The sequence below is a fragment of the Syngnathus leptorhynchus genome, chromosome 17 (assembly GCF_054491065.1).
Source record: "Syngnathus leptorhynchus isolate UIUO chromosome 17, UIUO_Slep, whole genome shotgun sequence".
In the NCBI taxonomy this organism is placed as follows: Eukaryota; Metazoa; Chordata; class Actinopteri; order Syngnathiformes; family Syngnathidae; genus Syngnathus; species Syngnathus leptorhynchus.
Window position 1 is genome coordinate 6,890,742 of NC_141211.1, and position 20,580 is coordinate 6,911,321.

The 20,580-nt window shown below is 42.2% G+C and overlaps 1 protein-coding gene across 3 annotated transcripts in view; it reads right to left on the reverse strand.

Annotated features, from left to right (window-relative positions):
* The window catches only part of nrg2a (neuregulin 2a), a 58,872-nt gene that overhangs the window by 33,888 nt on the left and 4,404 nt on the right, over positions 1-20,580 (reverse strand). Inside the window, exon 1 of one of the 3 annotated variants that reach the window (XM_085935993.1) lies at positions 4,946-5,228. The exons of the other annotated variants lie outside the window; for them this stretch is intronic. Within the exon in view, the coding sequence (XP_085792119.1) occupies positions 4,946-5,030 (85 nt within the window). The 5' untranslated portion in view covers positions 5,031-5,228. Of the gene's footprint in view, positions 1-4,945; positions 5,229-20,580 lie in introns of those variants that run through there. 3 annotated transcript variants of the gene reach the window in all.

A 20,580-nucleotide genomic window follows, 5' to 3' on the forward strand; every position in this document is an offset into this window, starting at 1 on the left:
ACTCTTCACTTTGCTCTACCTTCCCCTCGCAGATGTTTGAGGGTACTCCGTGAAGATTCATATTCACGTCTATCTTCAAGGCTCTTTCATCTACGCAACATGACATCCATGAACCCTCTGGCAGCGCTCACGCAGCGTGATATACAGTGGACGCTCGTTCCTCTGTGGGTCGCCTGATGAGGAAACCATCATACAGGAGATGTTTGCTGGACACACATGAAGTAGAGCGCAAGTCAACCGCGCTCACATAAAGTCCTTTTTTTTTTTTCTAGCCCCGAGACGTGATTTGTCTCGTTTTTGTGTGACACCTGTGGAAAAAGTGTCAGGCAGCAATGATAAACTCGGGGCCTCTTGCAAGCGCCTGATTGTCTGCTTTTGAAGTGGAAGGGCAGCTGCAGACGTGGACAATAAAAGGCAAAAAATCGAGAGCCCGGGCCTGTGTGGCATGTCAGTGGCTCGCGCCCGGGGGTGTGGGGTGTGTGGGGGGGGGCAACAGTTGGAAAAGTCGGCACCACAAGCACCCGCTACAAGAAAAAAAGGCGCTTGATGAATTAACAATTGCTCATATGATTGAGTCAACATTTCTCATTTATGTCCAGGAGCTTAAGGGAAGAATCTGAAGCATGCATTTGTAACCCCCTCCCTTGACTTCTGCACAAAGTATCCCAGATTATTTCAGTGTTATGTCATTTCACTACACATTGTCCAGAGACAAATTGCTCAATGAGACAGTTCCAGAAACACCATTTGCATTGGGCCGATGGTGAACACCAGTCTGTGTACTCTTACATCTGTTCAAAAAGATCATTTCTCAAACACGAGCAAGGAAACCGCTTTCACCAGATAATTAGCTGGTGCATCGTTTCGATATGACTCAAAGCCTCAGCGATAAAGCCACTTTGTACAATAACAGCACATGGTTTCTTTCTCCCGCTGACTGTTCATTATTCATCATCACAGTGCCTTTTCCAGTGATAACTTGTTTTAGTAGAATTTGTAGCATTGCGCTAGGTTACAACTGGACTATTTTCAAGCAAAACAAACAGACCAAAAAAACATTACACTGTCACTATTGGATGAATGGGGACATTAAATTAAATTAAATTATATTATTAGCGGATACAAATATATTGGGGTATTACACGACAATACCATACAAAATGTTTATTTGCAGGTGTTATTTTTGTCCCCTTGGGCTTGCCGTCCTCAAGTTCTACACTGTAGTATCTGTGTTCATGAATGCGTGTAGCAGGCATGACGTAGCTAGCCTGGTGAGTGCCGTGTGTGTCGGGGAATAAGAGCTCTGGACTGCACCAGTCTGCCTTTTAAAAACAAACAATTATGGCAATTTTCTATCAATTACAGCGCATCCTCGATTCTTCTGTCAACAGGATCCTGCACAGAAATGATTCCTAATCCCTCCTTTTATCCATTCATCTACTTTGTATGCTGCTTACCCTGTTGAGTGTGGCTGTCATCGGAATATATAGTTGAATTGGAAGTTGGCCATGACAGTTCAGTTCAGTTCAATACGTATTTTTATATTGCAAAGCATCCCGGAATATTCTTGGGTACAAATATTGGAGGGTGGCGCTCAATACTTGATGTCACTCTACTTTCAGAATATTACCGCCTGCCAGGCCAGATTGATCCAAACTATCAGTTTTGACCTGGTAGAATCATTGCTACTAATTCCAAATAGCTTGTGATGTCAATGAAATAGAAAAATACATTTAGCGAGATGTTTTGGACTGACAGTAAGGCTTGCTTTGTACTGCGGGTCATGTTAATGACTTGTCTTCAGGAAGTGCACGTACTATTTTGGAACACAGCTAAATTGAATGCACCAATTGTGCCGCAAAAAGAGCAACCCAAAAAAAAAAAAATGAATAAGGATGATTATTCTCCTGACATTGGAGATCGCTTGAAGATCAGTGAGGGAACCGAATGCTTTGCCTTGGTAACAGTCATCCTTATCGATGCACCAAATAGCAAAAAAAAAAAAAAAATTAAAAATGATAATACAACATATGGAGCCGAGTTGCACCAAATATTGTTTCTAGTAATTTTCAGACTCAATTGTGTGTGTGCATGTTCACTCTACATGCATTACCGTGTTTTCTCGACACACTGTATTTGCAGCTTAGAGATGAATAAAGTCACTGTAAGGTGTTTTTTTTTTAAAATCAGATTTCCGTTTTGTACGCGCACATTGCCAAATTATTTGATATGTCACCGGCTCCTTTTATTGGGGGCGCATTTTGTTTCTGACTAAGAGCTGTAGCTTCCATTTAAGCTGGAAATTGCCAGGTAGGTGTTTGAACATGATAAGAAAGATCTGGCACACAATGAAGGAGGCTCTTTACCTCTTCAACCAATTATTAGCAGCTCGTGTGCGCGCACGCAAAAGAGCTAGCGCAGTGCCGAACGCAAACATGTGTTTTGTCTTGACGCAAAATAGATGGTCAGAACAATTACAATATTTATTTAAGCCGAGCGCAAGCTGACAAGTGCTCCTGTCTTTTCGACACATATATGTCAAAGTTGACGAAGGGGCTTGGTGGCCTCCCATTCAACGAAAGAATGAGAACAAAGTTGCCCAGTTTTACGCCCCCTCAGGTGTCTTTTCTTCATCAATATGAATTTTGGCAGTTTTGTCAGCATTCTCATGAGAGTGTCAGCTTTCAGCTGCTATACACGCACATATTCCATCTTGAAAGAAAATCTCCATGTTACATTACTGCTGCAAAATGTCCTAAATCATGCTCAAAATCTCTTAAATCCTCACTGATAAATACTTTTAATATTAGAAGCAGATTAAGTCATTTAAATTACATATTGGTTTGAAATTAGGGTTAGCTATTAATATGTACTTTTTTTGGGGGCGGGGGGCTTTTCACTGTGTCCAGAGTGCTTCTTGGTGCACTAAAACACCTGCTGAGAAAATGACATCCTTTCAAAAACGTGTGAATTTAAGAGGACAGATGAAGAGCGGGTAAGACTGTTATATTGTTGGCTGACAGGCCACTCATTGGTCAGATTACATACAATTATATTTGACACTTCTTAGACACACACTGACGTGTGCATGTGCAAGTACAAGCTGGACAAGGCGCCTTTACTTAGAAATAATGCGGCATATTGTGAGGGTGGGAAAGGATTGAATTGTTTTTGGGTGCCATTCTTAATCGAGACAATTGGTGCAAGTCGTTTGGCTGTTTTTGTTTTTGCTTTGAGCAATGGTTATTTGAACACAAACGGTGGTGCATCACATGTAGACTGTTTTTTTTTATGGGTAGCTGAAACAGATGAATGGGATTTATGATTTGAGACACAGGCATGGCATGACTGCACTGGAAGGAAGTGATCCTTGACTTTCATTGAATATTTTATATGAGGCTTGCCTTAAAATAACAATAACATACTGACATCTCATCATCGCATTTGTTTTTTACTAACACTACATCGCCTCTTTAGAACGTGTTTTATTGCTCTCGGCAGAGTGACGTTTACTCATGAATAATTACAAGAGGCAACTTACTTATTACAGATCGTTAGCAGACTCGCAATCGCATGACGCATTTCACAGCCTCACTCAACTTGATGCCATGTGCACTGCGAAGATAAACACTATATAAGCAGAAGTTACATTTTTCTTAAACATTTCCCGTGAAAATTTAACGTCATTTTCCAATATAGATGAACATTTTAAATTAAACGGAAAAAAAGAACATTTATATTTACTAATTACGACTATAACCATTTTCACCTATATATGCCAGTGACAAAATGACTGGCAGAACAACTAAATTAAATGAAGTTAAATTAACAGTTAACCTGATGCCATTCATAAAATAGAGTAAGTCCTGACTTTCTTCGAGTATATCAGAGTTTGGTGAAACAAGCCCAGATTTCAAACTGTGTATGTAAAAGTGAGACAAAATCCCAATTATTTGAAACGTAATACTTTTGGGGATATTTTTTTGTTTGATGGCTTACCTTCCGATTTTCCTTAACTAAATTTGTGCCTTAGCTTGAAAGTTAGTAAACGCTGCTCTTGAACATGCAAAACTATGATTTGTAATGATACCCGTCATATAGATGTCATTTGATTAGATCTGCTGCTCTGTTGGCTGATGAATGAAGATGCTGCCCCAAAATATTTGCTAAGCACGCAAGGATTTCGAGATGACTATCACAGTGTGGAATGTTATTAAAACTGATTTTATAACTATGGCTAGTAAAAAAAAAATTGTAAAAAAAGAACATGTTTCAAATGATGACGGGAAAAGATGAAGAACGTCATAGCACACAGAGTCCTATTCAAAGCAATTTCAGTCAAACAGGGGATGGGCTTCCCCATGACCTGAGGTCAATCTACAGTGACATGCTGCAGCTTGCATGCAACCACCAGTGAGCAAGCACATTTGCTACACTTGTGACTGGGAAGCTTCTCTAGTGATTCTCTGACATCGAAGTGGAAAAAAAAAAAAATCCAAAAAAATCAAGACGCACTACCTTGTCATCACTGACATCTACAAAGAAGTTGATCAATTATTAACCCTGTCCAAAAGTGCACAGCGCTACAGCGCTACATTGCGTTCCACAAATACTTCCAGAGTGAAAATGTCAAGCAGACAACCCGATCGCATCATGTTTGATCTGCGGGAACGATGATGAATCATCATCATTTACATTTACTTGAATCAAAAAATGAACTTTTTGATTATATCTATAAGGCCGAGACGAAACCTACAATTCCAGCCTCGCCGCCGAAGCAGATGTGTCTCTACACGCTGTCCACATTAGGAGACACATCCATGTGACAACCTGGCTGCAAGCTTTGACAAGCTGAGAGAGATACTTCAGCAACTTCCGTTTTATTCCACCACCTCACATTCCATGCAAATATAAAATTGAGTGTGCACCTTGAATTTCTTCTTACCTTGAGTGGGATCACCTTCCTCTTTTTGCCCTTTCTTACCACCCTTCCTTCTCCCTTTCTTTTCTTTCTTCTTAGTCTCCGTCATGCTGTCACAATGAAGTAAATCCTCTTGGTTAAAAAGAGCCCCAAAAATAAAAGAAGAATCTTGAGGGGAAAAAAAAAAAGTAGATAGTCCTGTGGGGGGGGGGGGAGACGTGTAGCAAGAGGGCACCCGCAGACTCTGAGCCCAGTTAGAGCGGCTCTCCTCCTATATAGACTCACACCAATCAAGTACAGCAAGGAACCACCTACTCCTCACAGAAGAGTGAGCAAGAGAGAGAGAGAGAGAGAGAGAGAGAGAGAGAGGGGGTGGGGGTGGGGGGGGCAGAGCAGGAGTGAGGAAGGAGGGAAGAGGGAGTAGGGATAGAAAAGGTGGGGACGGCTTGAGAGAAGAGAGAGAATACGGAAGGAGGGAGGAGGCAGAGGAAGGCATGTCCCATCACTTTGAGGTAATTGACTCTTCCCTGACTGGATCTTAAGCTGTGATTCAGCCAGGCCCAAATGAGCAACAAGGAGACCCCGACGCCCCCTCTGGAAAAACCCAACGTAGACCACACAAAAAGAGTTTCCTCAACTAGCATCTTCTCTTTTTAGTAATGACCAAAGTGTGACCAAGTTTCTTGGTGGGGGTCTGCATTTGCCGGGTCACAAGCCACTTCACATCTGGGTCCGATTTGACGCGCTCAGATTCAGAGATACGTGTGAAGGGAAGAGACAATTGGTGGCGCTGAGGTGCCAAAAGTCAGATCCCAATCAGCGACAGACTGCTTCTTACAAAATTACACAAAATCATCTTTCGCTTCCTCTCGTCTGTCAGAAACTACCTCCGCCCACCCCCCCATCCCTACACACGCATATGCGCTCACGCTTCCCAACTCCACCCCCCACTCCCACTCGACTCCAGGCGAGTCGCAACACGCCGGTGGATGCACATCTCCCTCGCAGTCCACGTTACAGCCAGGTGTCACCGATACCCATGCGCAGGAAAGAATCCAGATTCATTCAACAAGATCGTATCTTCGAAACTCCGAGTAATATTAGACAAGACCCTTCTGCAAAAACGTTTTCAGCCCGTGAGGTCTCGTCCATGTATAGGCGGGAAATGTTGGGACTGGAAAGCAAGAACTTGACTGAGGTGAAGGCCAGCAAGAGAGCAATGAGTTGTTTAGGTAATAGTTGAAATAACGCTGGTATTTTTTTTTTTCTGTACACGTTGGCCTTCAATGCACATGCAAAGTGTATTTAAAATCATTTCTGTTTTCCGAATGGTACATTCCTGTTATTTTATGTCATCATTTGCAAAACAGGAACTGTCCAGCATAAATCAATTTTGTTACAGGTTAAATCTTGGCTGAGGTCTGTTCTCTATTGAGTATCACACGCCACAGTTAGTTCACTTGTAAGAATATGAAAAAAAATAATAGAACTGATAAGGGACAAGGGGGAGATTGATAAATGTCGGAGTGTATCTGAGCAGCCCCATAAATTTAGCATTAGTTTTCATATTCGGAACATTTGAAGCTACTAAGACGGGTCAGAGGTTATCTAAAGCTAAGACTCATGCAACTCTCAATGAAACCTGGCCATTCAAAGTCAAAACAAAAAAAGCTGTGCATGAGTCATCTGCTGGGCTCTCCCTGGTTTTGTCTGAGTGCAACCCTGGGAGAATTCTTGACATGTCTCGGGAGGAGGCGGCGTGGTGGTGGTTTGTAAGGGGCAGCTCAGGGGTCATGTCTTAACAGGTCAACGCACTCGGCAAGGCACGCCTCATCTGCGACGCAAGAAGAGTAGGAAAGGTCAGCGTACGTGTGGCCAAGTTCTGACACGCTACTTTGGTCCGCCGTGGTGCTTCACTAAACCTAATTGCTCTTTCCTCTCTACTCTCTCCTCCTTATGACTGTTGCAGATGATCTAATCTGTCAGCAGAGGTAACCGAGTCCTTGCAGGGGGGGGGCTTACAGTGCGGAGAGATCCGCCACCCTACCACACTATCCCCCAACCACATATCAACACGCACCTCCCCCCACATTGTTGAGAACGGGACGCTCGCTGGGTCTGTGTGCACGTGGGTGGGCATGTGGTTTATGAATGTGTCAGAAATGTGAGTATTAATGACGTCAGCGCAAAGAGGAAATGAGGAAATCAAGATGATGGCGCTTCGTAACACAGACATCCCCAAAACATGCAAGCTCGTCAAATGTGAAATTTGTCGACAGCCGTTCCGAATGTGTCCGTAGAAGCGATGTCAGAAGATATGAACCTCTGGAATGGTGTGTATTTCAAAACTGAGGCTTGCCGCCAAACTATTTGCAAAAACCTTCTGGGCTGCTGCTCAACTGGAAACAAACTATTTTGTAGCTTTTAAGAATACAAACGCATATGTGTGTGACATTTATTGCGTGCTACTTGGCAGTATTACAAAAAACGGAGGAAAAAAAAAAAAAGATGCACCATTAAATTGAGAGGGAAAAGAGCAAAAGGTCGGATAATAGCTTGTGCAGGCATTTTCGAGCATGAGAAACGCAGACTAAGCTTGCTAAGGAAGCACTGATACTCTGTGTACTCCGATACCACCACACCGATACCACTGTATTACTTTTATTTTTTACTGCTGTTTTGTGGTAAACACACATTATGACTACATTGTTCTTCTTTTATCTTCTGTATGTATTCCTTTTCCACAGCGCCCCCTAGTGTTCAGGCTGATAACGGCCATATAACTCAATTGCCTTGTGTACCACGCTGCCTATTTCATCCTATTAAATATACTGTAACACAACACCATGACACAAATAAACTCTAGTGACGTTCTAGAGCATCTGCTGTTTTTCAACAGATGTGGGCTGTCCTTGGCTCGGGGTCAGTGGGCCAGCGTGGGAGTGGCATGACTCGTAGAGAGCAAATTCTGAACAAAAAAGACCCGAGCCCTCTATGCTCTGACACGGATCCTTTTGTACGTATGTCCCAGTTCATACAGCTTTGCAGGCCTCCTAATCCCTCCCAGAAAAGGAGAGACAGCTCTCCAGCGTGATGGAGCTGAGCAGCGGAATACCTGCACATCATCACTGTGATGCTGCGCAACAACACTCCTGGCCTTTCGCAATCATACAAGTTTATCTTTGCCGACATAATGACTTTAAACAGCCATTAGCCTATGTTGTTTAGGTCTGTCTGCTTCTTGCCAACAAAGTGCGGATGGGTATCAGGGCGATGTAAAGTTCAGTGTGTAGTGGCTGCTTTTAGCGCACATCATCTTGTCTCAACTCTTAGCTCCTGACAAATGAAGTCAGGGGTGTTGGGGGCGGTTTTAAGTGAAAGAGGAATAAACAAGGATTAACAGAGGAGAGAGGAGGTGACCTTTTAGCGACGGCCTGTATTCATGTTCAAAAGGAGGCATGCAAACAAATGTGAAACATTTCTTATAGCGCTCAGGGTTATAAAGGGGCTGGAAGTGATTTAGTGTGAAAGGCGGATTACACGGCAGCACGGTGGACCAACGTATTGCGCAACTTGACATTACCATTTCTTCGACAAGCATACAGTTGTTGCTCAAATCTATTTCTTATTTAGCCAATACAGATTTGTAAGAAATTCTGGGAGGAAATAAATCCCAAATTCTGGGACTGTTTCAGGATGTGATCACATTTGGCTGTATAATGGGAAAGGTTCCGGCCAGTGCATTATCAATGACCTCTTTTTCAATTCATTTTCAGTGTGGAGCCATAAAATTTGACTTTGTGAAGAACTAATTGGAGAGGTGATGCAGGGAAAAAGGCACTCTACAGCCATGATAGTAACATATTGTAAGTGAAACACTATACTACCCATCCTGTGCTGACCATGGAGTTGTGTGAACATGCATATGCAGGTTGTCTGATAACAAGATTTCAAAACCTGCTACTCCAGCTGCTCTACCAGTGCTAAGAGCAGCCCAAGGGGAGGGGGGAGGGGTGTATAAAACCATCAATCTTTCAGCATATATGCCGGCAGGGTCGTTGCTTTCCACGTGTTACTATAAACGTCTCCTCGGCATGAATGACAAAAAGATGCGAGGCATTGAGGAATGAAATGAAATCAAATGAATGCTAGTGACAGGTTGAGGCCCTCAGGAGGGGCTCATTTGTCAAGGTCAGTGGTACCAAGGTCAGATGGGTATCCAAATGTGAGTGAGCGCTGCTTGGCAACAGCTGAGATCAGGGACACAGACAAAACAACAACAAATCGGGAAAAAAAAAAAAAAAAGAACAGAAAGATGACATCCTGCGGCTCGAAACGAGTAGGTGGATGAATGGATGAATCCAAAACAACTATGGCTGGAATGAAATTGTTAAAAAAAAACAAGGAAGTCATCCTGGGTGGATTGGGGCGCTTTGACGTTTGCGCAGCACATTGCTGTCACCATGGCAACCGCAGTCTTAAGGGTAGCAACGGGAGTGCGTGAGATGTGGATGAGGGCGGAGCCAAGATGAGGGAGACGCGGGGGGGGGGGGGGGAGAGTGAGACAAGATGGGAATGAGAAAGTGCGGCGAAAACGTGAGAGGAGGGCAAAGTGAGAAAGGATGGACAAGAAAAGGTTGACACAGCACAGAGAAGGTAGAGCTCCGTGTCGCTCCTGTTAAGAGTCTCTTGTGCCAAGCCTTCTGGGAAACACTGCGGCAGCATCCCACATGGGGGGGTGTTGCAGGGACACACCAGTGTCAGCACTGAGCATGCTCCGCTTTCCAGGCCTCGGAGAAAATGACAGCGGAGCTCGAGCCACTCACTCTGGCAAATTCTCCCGCTGTATTCCAACTACTATCCCGCCTCGCTGTGAGGGCATTACCGTTTCCCCCCCCCCCCCCCCCCCACACACACTCACCGGATGAGTTGGAACCGGTGCGCCTGACTGCTGATGCTGACTCATATCGTGATGGCTTTGATTGGGGCTGAGAGGAGCAAGAGAGGAGCATAGCAACTCATCAGCCAATAGGGCATGGGAGGGAATTACGTGTTCCTAGACAGTCCGCAAGTGCCAGATGTGATCCAGCAAACTCTTCCCCATCATCATCTGCACTGTGAATGAAAGCCGCAGACAAATGTGTGTATCTGGGAGCAGGTTGATATTCTATCTGCGTTTTTTGGTCGGGATGCGTGTTCAGGCAGACACGAGATCTAATTGCCTAAATACCAAATTTATAGCTTTGCTTCTTTTTATGACCACCAGGTTGTCAGTTCCAAGATTTTTGTCATGCAAGAAGCGGCATATGAGTGCTAACGTTTGCAGCAATTCTGCAGAGCGAGGCAAATTTCCTCCTGACTTCCTCTTTGTACAATTCATTTCTCATTCATTGACCCAAATGATTAGGTACACCAGAAATCCAATACAAGGTATCTAAAAGTGGGCCATAAAAAGGCCCAGGTTTGTTTAAAAGTGTCACGAATCAAGAAATATGATACACTATAGTTGCTATAGTCAAGGGGTCACCACCCGTCGCCCCTCAAGGACCACTGGAGCAAGACCACAAACTTGTTCTAAAAATAGCTCGATTGATGAGGCATTGTGTGTAGAAGTGATCATTTAAAAATGTAAACACTCACAGGAATTGATAGAAATAAAGTGTCTTACTTCTTGTTAACACTGGAGAAAATTTCTATGGCTTTTTGTGAGCATAAACATATTTTTGAGGCTGATTTTTTTGGGGAACATATATATATTTAGATATTTGCATACCTACCTAATAAAGTGACTGGTGAAAACACAGTTACTTTACTGTAACTGCACAAATATTAAAAGCTGTCTGGCCACGATTTTGATGATTCTCTTAGAGAGAAAAATCTGCCGGAATGAATCCCTCTCCATTTTCCCTCTGTGTTTTTTCCACTTGTGACATTTTTTTTTTTTTTTTTTTTTCCAGTACCACGTCTCTCTCTCTCTCTCTCCCTCTCTCTTGCATTCTCTTTTGCTTGTCTCCCTCCCTTCTGTCTAAGGGAGCGATAAAGAGCTTTGTGTGACTGTGAGCAGATTGACTTGAAGATACAGGTTGGAAGCAGATCCCATCCACCTCCTCATTCTGCTCTTTCTCTCTCGCTCTCACCCCAACTGAAGAGACAAACAGTCTCCCACATGCTCTCACAGTTTATCAAACACACACCCACATGGAAGCAGGTCTTCACGCAAACACATATGCGTGCTCTCATCACAGAGAACAACACACACTCAATCTGAGTGTCCCCGGGTCGACAAAGTATACACTGTCATAGTCAAACGCAAACATACGCCTTCAGACACGCACATCCACGCGGGCGTACAAACACACAGGTGCATCCACATGTAAATAGAAGAAGCACATGGGCCATTGATGTGTTGGACGTGGGCCTGTTTTCCACTCTGAGTGTGGCTCAACTAAAGCAAAAAGAAATTTTTTTAGGGACGGTGCATCTGTATCACGGCGGTGTTTTTCCCATTACACTCACAAACACGCCCACACACACACGTCTGTTGCAAAAGCAAAGGAGCTAATTTGTGCTAAATGCCACCAGTAGTTTGAGAAAGTTTGTTTGTTAACAAGATTGCATAAAAGATAGCAGCAAAATATTGTGGAAACACTGAAGGCAGAAGGTCGCTGGGGTCTTAGTATTTGGGAAAAAAAAAAAAAAAAAAACAGCAAAAATAAACTGATTGAAATAAACTGACAATTGACTTATTCTGAATGAATGACTGAATGTGATTAAATGATGCGCGAGGTGCATATGGGACACCAGAGATTTTCACATGACTTTATCCGTCACTAAAATTAAGAATGAGCATTTAAACACTAGCTATATATATATATATATTATATATATATTATTTTAAGACGATTGGCCAAAATTATTGTCCAGTGAAATTATATAAAATTGCGAATATATCTAATGATTCAATTTGAGGGTAAAAAGTCATTTTCCTAACAATTTAGTCATGCATGATTAGAATCAACTGTGAGCTGCTAAAATGTACAGAAAGCACACAAAGGCCTTATCAGCGAGCAGCTTGAAAAACAGACGTGCGTCCGCTTTCTGCTTTGCATTCTTCACATGGAATCAAATTCCTTTTGCACCCTTGCACTTGTCCTTTATCTCCAGAATGTGCTTTTAGAGCAGCACAAACATGTCACAGTAAGGAAGGACATTGGGAGGTTCACACAGAGTGAAAGCAGTTCGTTGGTCAGAATCATTTGCATTTCTCTTTTTGCCTCCTTGTGGCTGAGCGTGAGCTTATCAAGAACTTGGCTTATCTGCTTGTTTGTTTTTCATCAGTGAAAGGCTTTTCCTGGAAAAAAGGCCGCTATGCGTGTACGTACGCTGAGATCATACTTTTGACGACACGGGCCCGGAGGCGGTCTCGAATAGACTGAGATTGATAAGTCGACTGCGCCGCCATTGGGCAAGCTAGACGAGGGTAACAGGAAGCCAAGAGCGCAGTTGGGTCATCGAGCTAGTACTGAGAGTTCCATCAAGCATTAAAGTTATCTCAACATGGAAAACTTTGGAAAAAGTCTATTTGAGTCCGCCTTCAGTTTCCATTGTAGGGTGTGTAGGAAAGATGGTGATACTTTAACAGCGTCAGCCATGTAAATAAACACTGTTGGCGTCACATCATTGCAAAAAACTACATATGGTAACAAATACAGAGGAAACATGACATGAATCACTCTGGAAAGCTGCTACAGTAAGAGTCTTGAATACATTTTGGAATGGTCACTCTTGGTATGGGCAACTCAGCAACTCAACCTCTACAACAAAGGCCCAGACAGTCTTGGGAATTTGACAAAAGCTTTGCCTCAAAAGTCACATAAAACCTGTATGATGTCACCAGACGTCAGTGTAGAGCGCGACTTCACTGCGGCAGGTGTCAAAGCATCAACTCCAGACATGTGTTTTGTATTTGCCCACTCAGTCGCGACACTTGTTCACATAGTTTAGGTAGAGTGTTTTATTGCTTTTTTTTCTTCCATGTTTTTAACATTCCACCCTTAAAAATGCTGGGTTAAAAAAAAAAAAAAATGACCCAACTCCCAAATCGTTTTTTTTTTTCCTCATGTTGGGGCCATATCGATCCAAGTCCGTCCAATTTTTAACCCCACAATTTTAAGGGTGTACATTTTCTATCGTTAGCTTTGTTGCTTAGCTAGCGTGTATCCCAATTGACTTTGACTGAGCGGCATTGTATGCCTGATTGCGAATAGCAAATATCTGCAAACAACTGCTGCTCCCCTAAAATTGATGATTGCTTATATTAATCATTCAAAGCATAAATACATCGCAAACTACACTATCAAATGTCTAAAAATATTTATGCCTGTACGCTTAAAACTGCAACAAGTGAATTTATAAATTCCGAACCACGAATATGAATATACTCAACCACGTTGTCATCGCCATTGTTAGCAATCAGCTCCCTGACAGTTTTTATGCGAAAGGCGTTGTTGAATTTTGACAGGGCCACGAGGAGAGATTGTGTTAATTTTCAAGGTATGCTTTGTGTTGTTTGCAAACTGGCTCGCTGTCCTGGCCCATGGCCACTCGCAGTACGATAACTGCCTTCTTGTGAGCCGAATGTCATGGAGACAACAAGGGGAATGAAAAGAAACATGCCTAGACAATGCCAAGCAAAAGTACACATCCCAACAGATGTAATGTTATGGGCGGCAGCGGAAATGGGGGCTACGGAGGTGACACACGAGTGACTTGGTGTAATTCTGATCTTACTTGCTCTTACATCCGACCTCTGTTTGCATTTAGGGTCGAATCCTACCCACTCATGAGTGTATTAATATCAAAGGCGATGTAGTCCTCTTTTTTTTTTCTGCATTTGCTGCAGTGAGGTGATGGCGAGCTCGCTTGTGTCCGAAGCCAGCTGGGGCCACATCTCGGGTTCAGCCGTGCGTCGGCGCGCACGCGCACTTGTCCGTAGTGAAGCTTTCTCTTCGCTGCTCACTATCTTTCAACAACAAGCTTGAGCAGGGAGCAGACGGAAAGAGGTCCTATTTGTGCAGGAAGATAAATACACTCCTGCAGCCAGTGCTGTCCCCTCCAGATTAGAGCAAGACAATAATGAGCACCGGTGGAAGGGCACAAGACACCGGCTAGAGGACGGGGGTAACAGCCGACTTGCAAAACACGCTTAAATGGACAGTCGTAGGAGGGAGCGCTATGAATGCTACATCAACAAAAATATTGGAAAGAAATATGTCTTTCTTACTTGTGCACCTGTGCTGTATTTGGCTGCACAGAGCTGAATGTGTAAGCTACTCATTCAGCAATATGATGATGTCACAGTTTTTTTTTTTGCCTGACATACACACAACAGGTGTCCATTTAGTCAAGCAAAAATACACACAAATCGAACAAAACGAGCGTGTCAAGTTGTTTACGGATATTTGCCGATGAGTCAGCGTGATTGTCTCCTCTTTCCTATTAAAGTGGTGAGCGAATGTGTCATCTCAACCCCCCCCCCCCCCACTTGACAAAAAAAGGGGAAACATGGCCGCTTCTTGGTCAGACTCCAAGCACAGCTAAAAAGCCATTCCATTCGGTTTAAAATCTTTTCATGTTAAGACACACATCAATCCACACCTACAGCATACCTGAGGAAACAAACCTCTCAGAATATGTACTGTGTGCACGCGTGTGTGTGTGTGCGTGTATGTGTGGGATGAACATGGCCGGACACGTCCCTTCAACACACCGGGAGGCGCCCATAGCAGGAGTGCCGGCAGCCCCTCTTTTCAACACTTCGTCACGCCGCACACAAACACAGTTGCCCTTCCCATGCTCCTTTTGTTCCCGAGCCTTTTGCTGAAGTTTCTATCGCCTTTCTCGACACTTTTTAACAACTGATACTTGTGTTTCATTTACGTGTAACAAAATTCGGTTTGTGTCTGATATTTTGCCAGGGCCACAAGTAGCGGATGGCTTCCTCAAGCGTTTGAAAACAAGCATACGCTTGCCAAACTCTGACTGATGGCATATTTACACAACTAATAGCTGAATGAAAGAGAGGAAAAAAAATATCACTAGCAAATGTCTAAACAGATCTGGAAAGATGAAGTTCTCAAATTACTGACATGCCTAGCCATTTTGATACAAATTATTCTTATTGTTATTATCATTATTATTATTTGAGGGGGGGGGGGGGTAGTGAGTCCTTACGTTGTAATGTGCATTATAGCATACAAGTCAAAGCCACCATTACATTCACTGTGGCCACCACTTGACCTGATGATGAAAGCAGTTTGATTTAGGCCAAATCGTAAGCATCTCCAAACTAAAACCGGCGCCAGATGAAACTAGAGGATGACGTAAGTAGCCTGGAGCAACATGTACACAAGGTTCCCTAATGCACCATTGGTTCGTGCACCTAAACAAAAACAAGTGTTGCTGATGGGACACCTACATCCTCACAGACAATCATTCATTTGTCCAAATTCCAGTGAATGAATAAATCAAAAAAATGTCACTTTTATCATAAATGGAAATACTAACACTGCAACACTACACAGAGATCAGAAAAGTAGAGGATCAAGAAAGTCCACTTAGCTTAATGCTAACACACAATGCTAAACACCATAGATAAGCTAACAAAAGGCATTGGCACCACAGTGTTTTAAATATTTGAACACAAAAAGTGGTGCAACACTTGTAGACAGAATAAAAACACTACTCACAGAATATCATTTTTTCTAACCAGATGTGCTATTTTAAATATGGACATGCAAATGATGTGCTTTTTTTTAATAACACAGTTTGACAATGCAGGCAAATCTATTGTTTCAGCAGTATCTGTTTGCTTTTCATTCTCCCAACACAAGCTGCTAGACTGTGTCACAACCTGCAGATATATTATTTTAAGGCAGCCGTTTCAGTTTGGCGGACAGTCTCAATGGCTTTTGTGGTGAATTAATGTCGGTGAGGTAGTGTGCAGTGAAAGGTTATCTCCCGAGGCGTCCTTCACACTCACACTACCACCTGCTAGTGGACCACTGACCACGCAAAAAGAGCAAAAGATTTGTAAATCACATCCCACGCGCTCAATTATAACAACACAAAAAGTGTATACAACATCTGGCTCATTTGAAATGTTGGCAGCTATCAAGGTGAACCCGATCCATAACGATCGAAAGACAAGACATCAATTCAAAAACAAAGTGATGTAAGTCTTCTACTATTTGCCACATGAACATTGATTAGTAGTACAATGTTGGTGAGTAAGAATGCTCCGGGGAAAACCTTTTTTCTGACTTCACTAAGAGGTTCCACATCAACATCCGAGTCATTATAACATTTGATCAACAAGGTATATTTGACGTGCACTTGAAATTTAAACAACACTGTTTATATAATCGTACGGATTCCCTGAAATTGAAGAGTCCTCCGCCACCCACCATTAAACCATTGACGTAATGACGAGCATCAAATGTTTGCCCGGCGTCATAACCCCGCCCTCTCGAGACTGAGCAACCTTCGTGTAATTTTATATGATGAAACAATCAGACAGACACACCTGGCAACAGCACTGCTGCTATGGACACCAAGCGACAAAGTCAAATATGTGTCAAATTTCAACCAAGCAACGTCAAATGTTTTTGGTTTTTTTTATCATTTCAAAATTGAGCTTACTGCATTGTTTATGGTGATCCCGTGCTTCGATCCAGAGATAGATTGCCAAAAGATCATGTATAAGGGGGTCATAATGGAGTTGTCGATATTTGTGAACAAATCTGAATACACTAAAACCATACTGAATAAATTATTGGCAGATTTTGTCTCAGGTTTTTGCCAGTAGTCTGGTTGGCAGTACATATAATATATTAGTAAGAAACAGAAAGTACCTTTTATTCCAACTATCAGTTTTGTTATTCTTCTTGAAATTTAAAAAGCTTCATTTTAATCAAACCACCTCTTGAGCTGTGCACAGAAGGGGGAGAAAAATGCTTTCAATATTTAATTACATGCACTAGCTGCAGTCTGTGAAGGAAGAGTATTGCAGCCCAAGATAGCTGCAAATTACTAAATGATTCAAAAGGCGGGGTAAACATAACTGCTTTCACAAAGTAGGAAGACACCATTTGTAAAGATACAAACACAAGTGGAGGAGAGTAGAAAGCCATTCTGTGCACATGCAGTGGATCTAATTTTGTGTACGGAACACAGGTCACAGTTTTTTGAAAATTTAAACAACCACAAGCTGGTATCGGCTTCTATTTGATGTAAGTTGCTGAATATACATTACAGTAGATTGATTTTATTCTCTTGCCTCTTTGAGATTTGTAAATGCTAGCTGCTATTTTTATCGCACTCCAATTAATTGCGCTGTATTTAAAAGTTACATCAGTCTTGTATTCTGCAGAAATGCAGACGTGAGGCAAGCCATTGACATTTATATCCAACTCTCAAACTTAACGACTTGGATCCTTTTGGCGACAGTCCAAAAGTGTCCGGGGGTTGCTCGTCCCTGAGGGACGCCATTACTGTTAGTTGAATCAGAAGAGCATATCTGTTTAGAGCTGACTACGATACTAACAGGCTTAACAGCAAAGGGGCCCCAAAAAAATGGAAATATGGCTTTCTTTGTTGAGGAAAGAAGCGTCCAAATGGAACATGTCCTGGACTGTGCCACGACTGTGGCCACTTCAGTGTAGCTCAGCGAGTCAAACAACTGCTGACGTTCCAAACAGGCCCCTTCCTTTGCAACTTTTTAGTGCGCCCTGATCCTGATCATATACTGCCTCATGGTGGTGAAGGCAACATTCTTCAGTGAGTTCAACTCATATTTAAATTTTTTTTTCCTCATCCAAAAATATCTTAAGTTGCATATTTACCTCATCTTCTTGGTGCCATTTTTATTTGTAATTCTTACAAGGCTGTAATTAAATTGAATTGTAGTGATAAATATGTAGTCATAAAATGAAGATGATGTGGGTTTGTATCATTTATGCAGCAGACCTTTGACCTTACATTAAAAATGTTCGACATGCAGAAATAAGTCCAGTGATATTGTAGTAGTGTGTGCTCACTGTGCACATTATTGTACAATCTAATTCGATATTAAAAACATCATTTCAAAAAATACCTTTTTATTTCTAACTAAGGAAGCCCATTAGAAAGTTGATTTGATTTCATTTCCACTATCATAGTCATTGCAATAGTTTGTCGATTTTTGTGCTTGTAGTTTGTACTGGTGAAATAAAACTACCACTTCCGTAAAATGAAAATGCACACAAAGGCAACACGAGACAGTTTTGCTATCACGAAAGCAGCTTTCATGCTTTCTATTAATTCAATATAGAGATTAGGAGGAGATTATAAATCAGGGGCATTATGCACTAATTGTAACACTAATCTGCCTTCACACTGCGTATCACAATCCTTTTGTGTCCAATGGATGAATCCGCCAGCTGTTTACCATCATCACTAGCAGGACATGTGCAAAGGATTTTAGGAGGAATAAATATTGCACACAAAACACATTGACAAGAATATTTTCAAAACACCTTGAGAAGGTTTACCATGCAGGAAATGCAACACAATAGTCATGCAGACTTCACAAATATGTCTGTTTCTTTAGAAATGTCACTCGAGTGTTTTACAGTTATGCGTCACACTCCTTACGATTAATTTAGTAATAAATTGCAGCTTTTAAAGTGCTCGGCATTTCAAACGTGTTCTCATAGTTCTTATCCGGCTGATCCTCAAGTAAGCCCATTATTTCGTGCGAGCCCAGACATTATGTCTGTATTATAGCATGGAAATGTATAATCATCCAAAGCACGTTAACAGACATTCAAGCTGGAGGAAAAATATCCACACAAGACTTGTTAAATCACCCATGTAGAACTAAAGTGCAGGTACTTAGGGTCCGTACGTGGCACGGTGGTGACTAAGATCCATTTTGGAGAGTGATAACTTGAGTTTTGTGTGATGTCTGAAGCTTTTATCACGTGCCTAATTGCTATGTGCTAAATCATAGCTAAAGAGAAGCGATATTTTTCCAAGTCTTTGGAAATGGATTTTCATCACATATGAGAATGGTTGCTTGGTTTTGCAGTTCTAAAACAGTCCCAAATGATAGTAGGTTATCTGAAAGTTGCAACAATTATAGGTGCTGACATAAACATACCCACGTGACCTATAACCTCAGCCAGTCCAGACATCTTGGATTAGATGTCCTCAGGCTGACAAAGCAAAATAAATCCCCCCCCACAAAAAGTTTGACAAAGACAAGTTGAGAATTGAGCCTGCCTGACAAGGAACACGCAAGTGACCTGTGCTACTACTCCTTAAAACACGGTTGGGCTATTTCTGGTTGTTTTGACATAGCGTAACTCCACAGGAGTGGCTGTGGACATGCCTTGTACTAATCCTTTTCACAAATAGTCATTCCTGCATAAGCCATGATAAAAAAAAAAAAAAAAAAAACAAGCAGTGACTTGTGGCAATAATAAGTTTACAATTTTTTTTATCTTAGTCTAACATCATAACAACAAATGTTTTGCACCACTTGGTCACGTTGATCCTATAAAGGAAAATTTTAAACGTCAGATGCAAGCTTGTATTCATCGCACACATTTTTGTCCGCTATCACTGATTTACCTCAAAATGTTCATCATAGACACTAAAATGTTCACTAAATATTAATAGTGGCTTTTTAAATTCCCCTTTTTGTAACTGGGCCCTAAAGTGAACAAGACCAAAAAACGAGAGGGGGCAGTTATTCGGAATAGCCCGTATTTTTTTTTTTTTTTTCCATTCATCAAGTTATCTTCCAATAGCAGAGAAGCAAAGATGAAGAGGCCATAGATTCAGCGTGAATGAACATAAACAATCGACACAAAGCTATATAGTATCAACCTAAATGGAGAAAGATCTGCACTTCCAGCTGGTCACTCCCATTAGCCTCAATCTCTGGCCTGGACAAGAGGCACTGCAGCACTGGCAGTCATAAACATTTCAATCATTCTTATCTCAGCAAACATCCTGTGCTGGGCCACAATCTCTGAGGTGAAATCCACTAAATGAGCACCTTTGTCACCATCAACCACTGTTGGCTAAATTGCCCTTCAGTGTAATATTTACAGGATAATGGGCAATCTGTAGACGCGTGTTGATTCATACTGCTTGCCAGATAACCTTGCGGGTTTGTAGGAGAGCCCACAAGGCAACGGCACGACGTCGCTCATCTTCAGCGTCTAACTTAACCAATGAATGCTCGCCGTTCGGAAAAAGACACACGGCTCCGGGGCCAACGTCTGCTCGTCTACCACCTCGCTCGGCTCGGCAGCTGCGACCGTGAACAGATTTGTGTTGCGACAACACTTTTCAACTCATCTACTACTCCCTATAAAAAAAAAAAAGTAGCCTTCGTGAGCAACGGAATAAATCAGAATGATTTGCACATTTGTTAATTATCGCTATGAATGCTGCTGAAGTGGATGCTAAGTGCTATTTTTTTTTGAAATGTCACGCTCCCACCTGTCTACACACACAGTGCAAAAAGTAGGCTACAATATGTTTCCCCTTCAGCGTCTACAAAGACAAAAATGTGGGTTGTAACCACATGTGTGTCATTAGCCAGACTT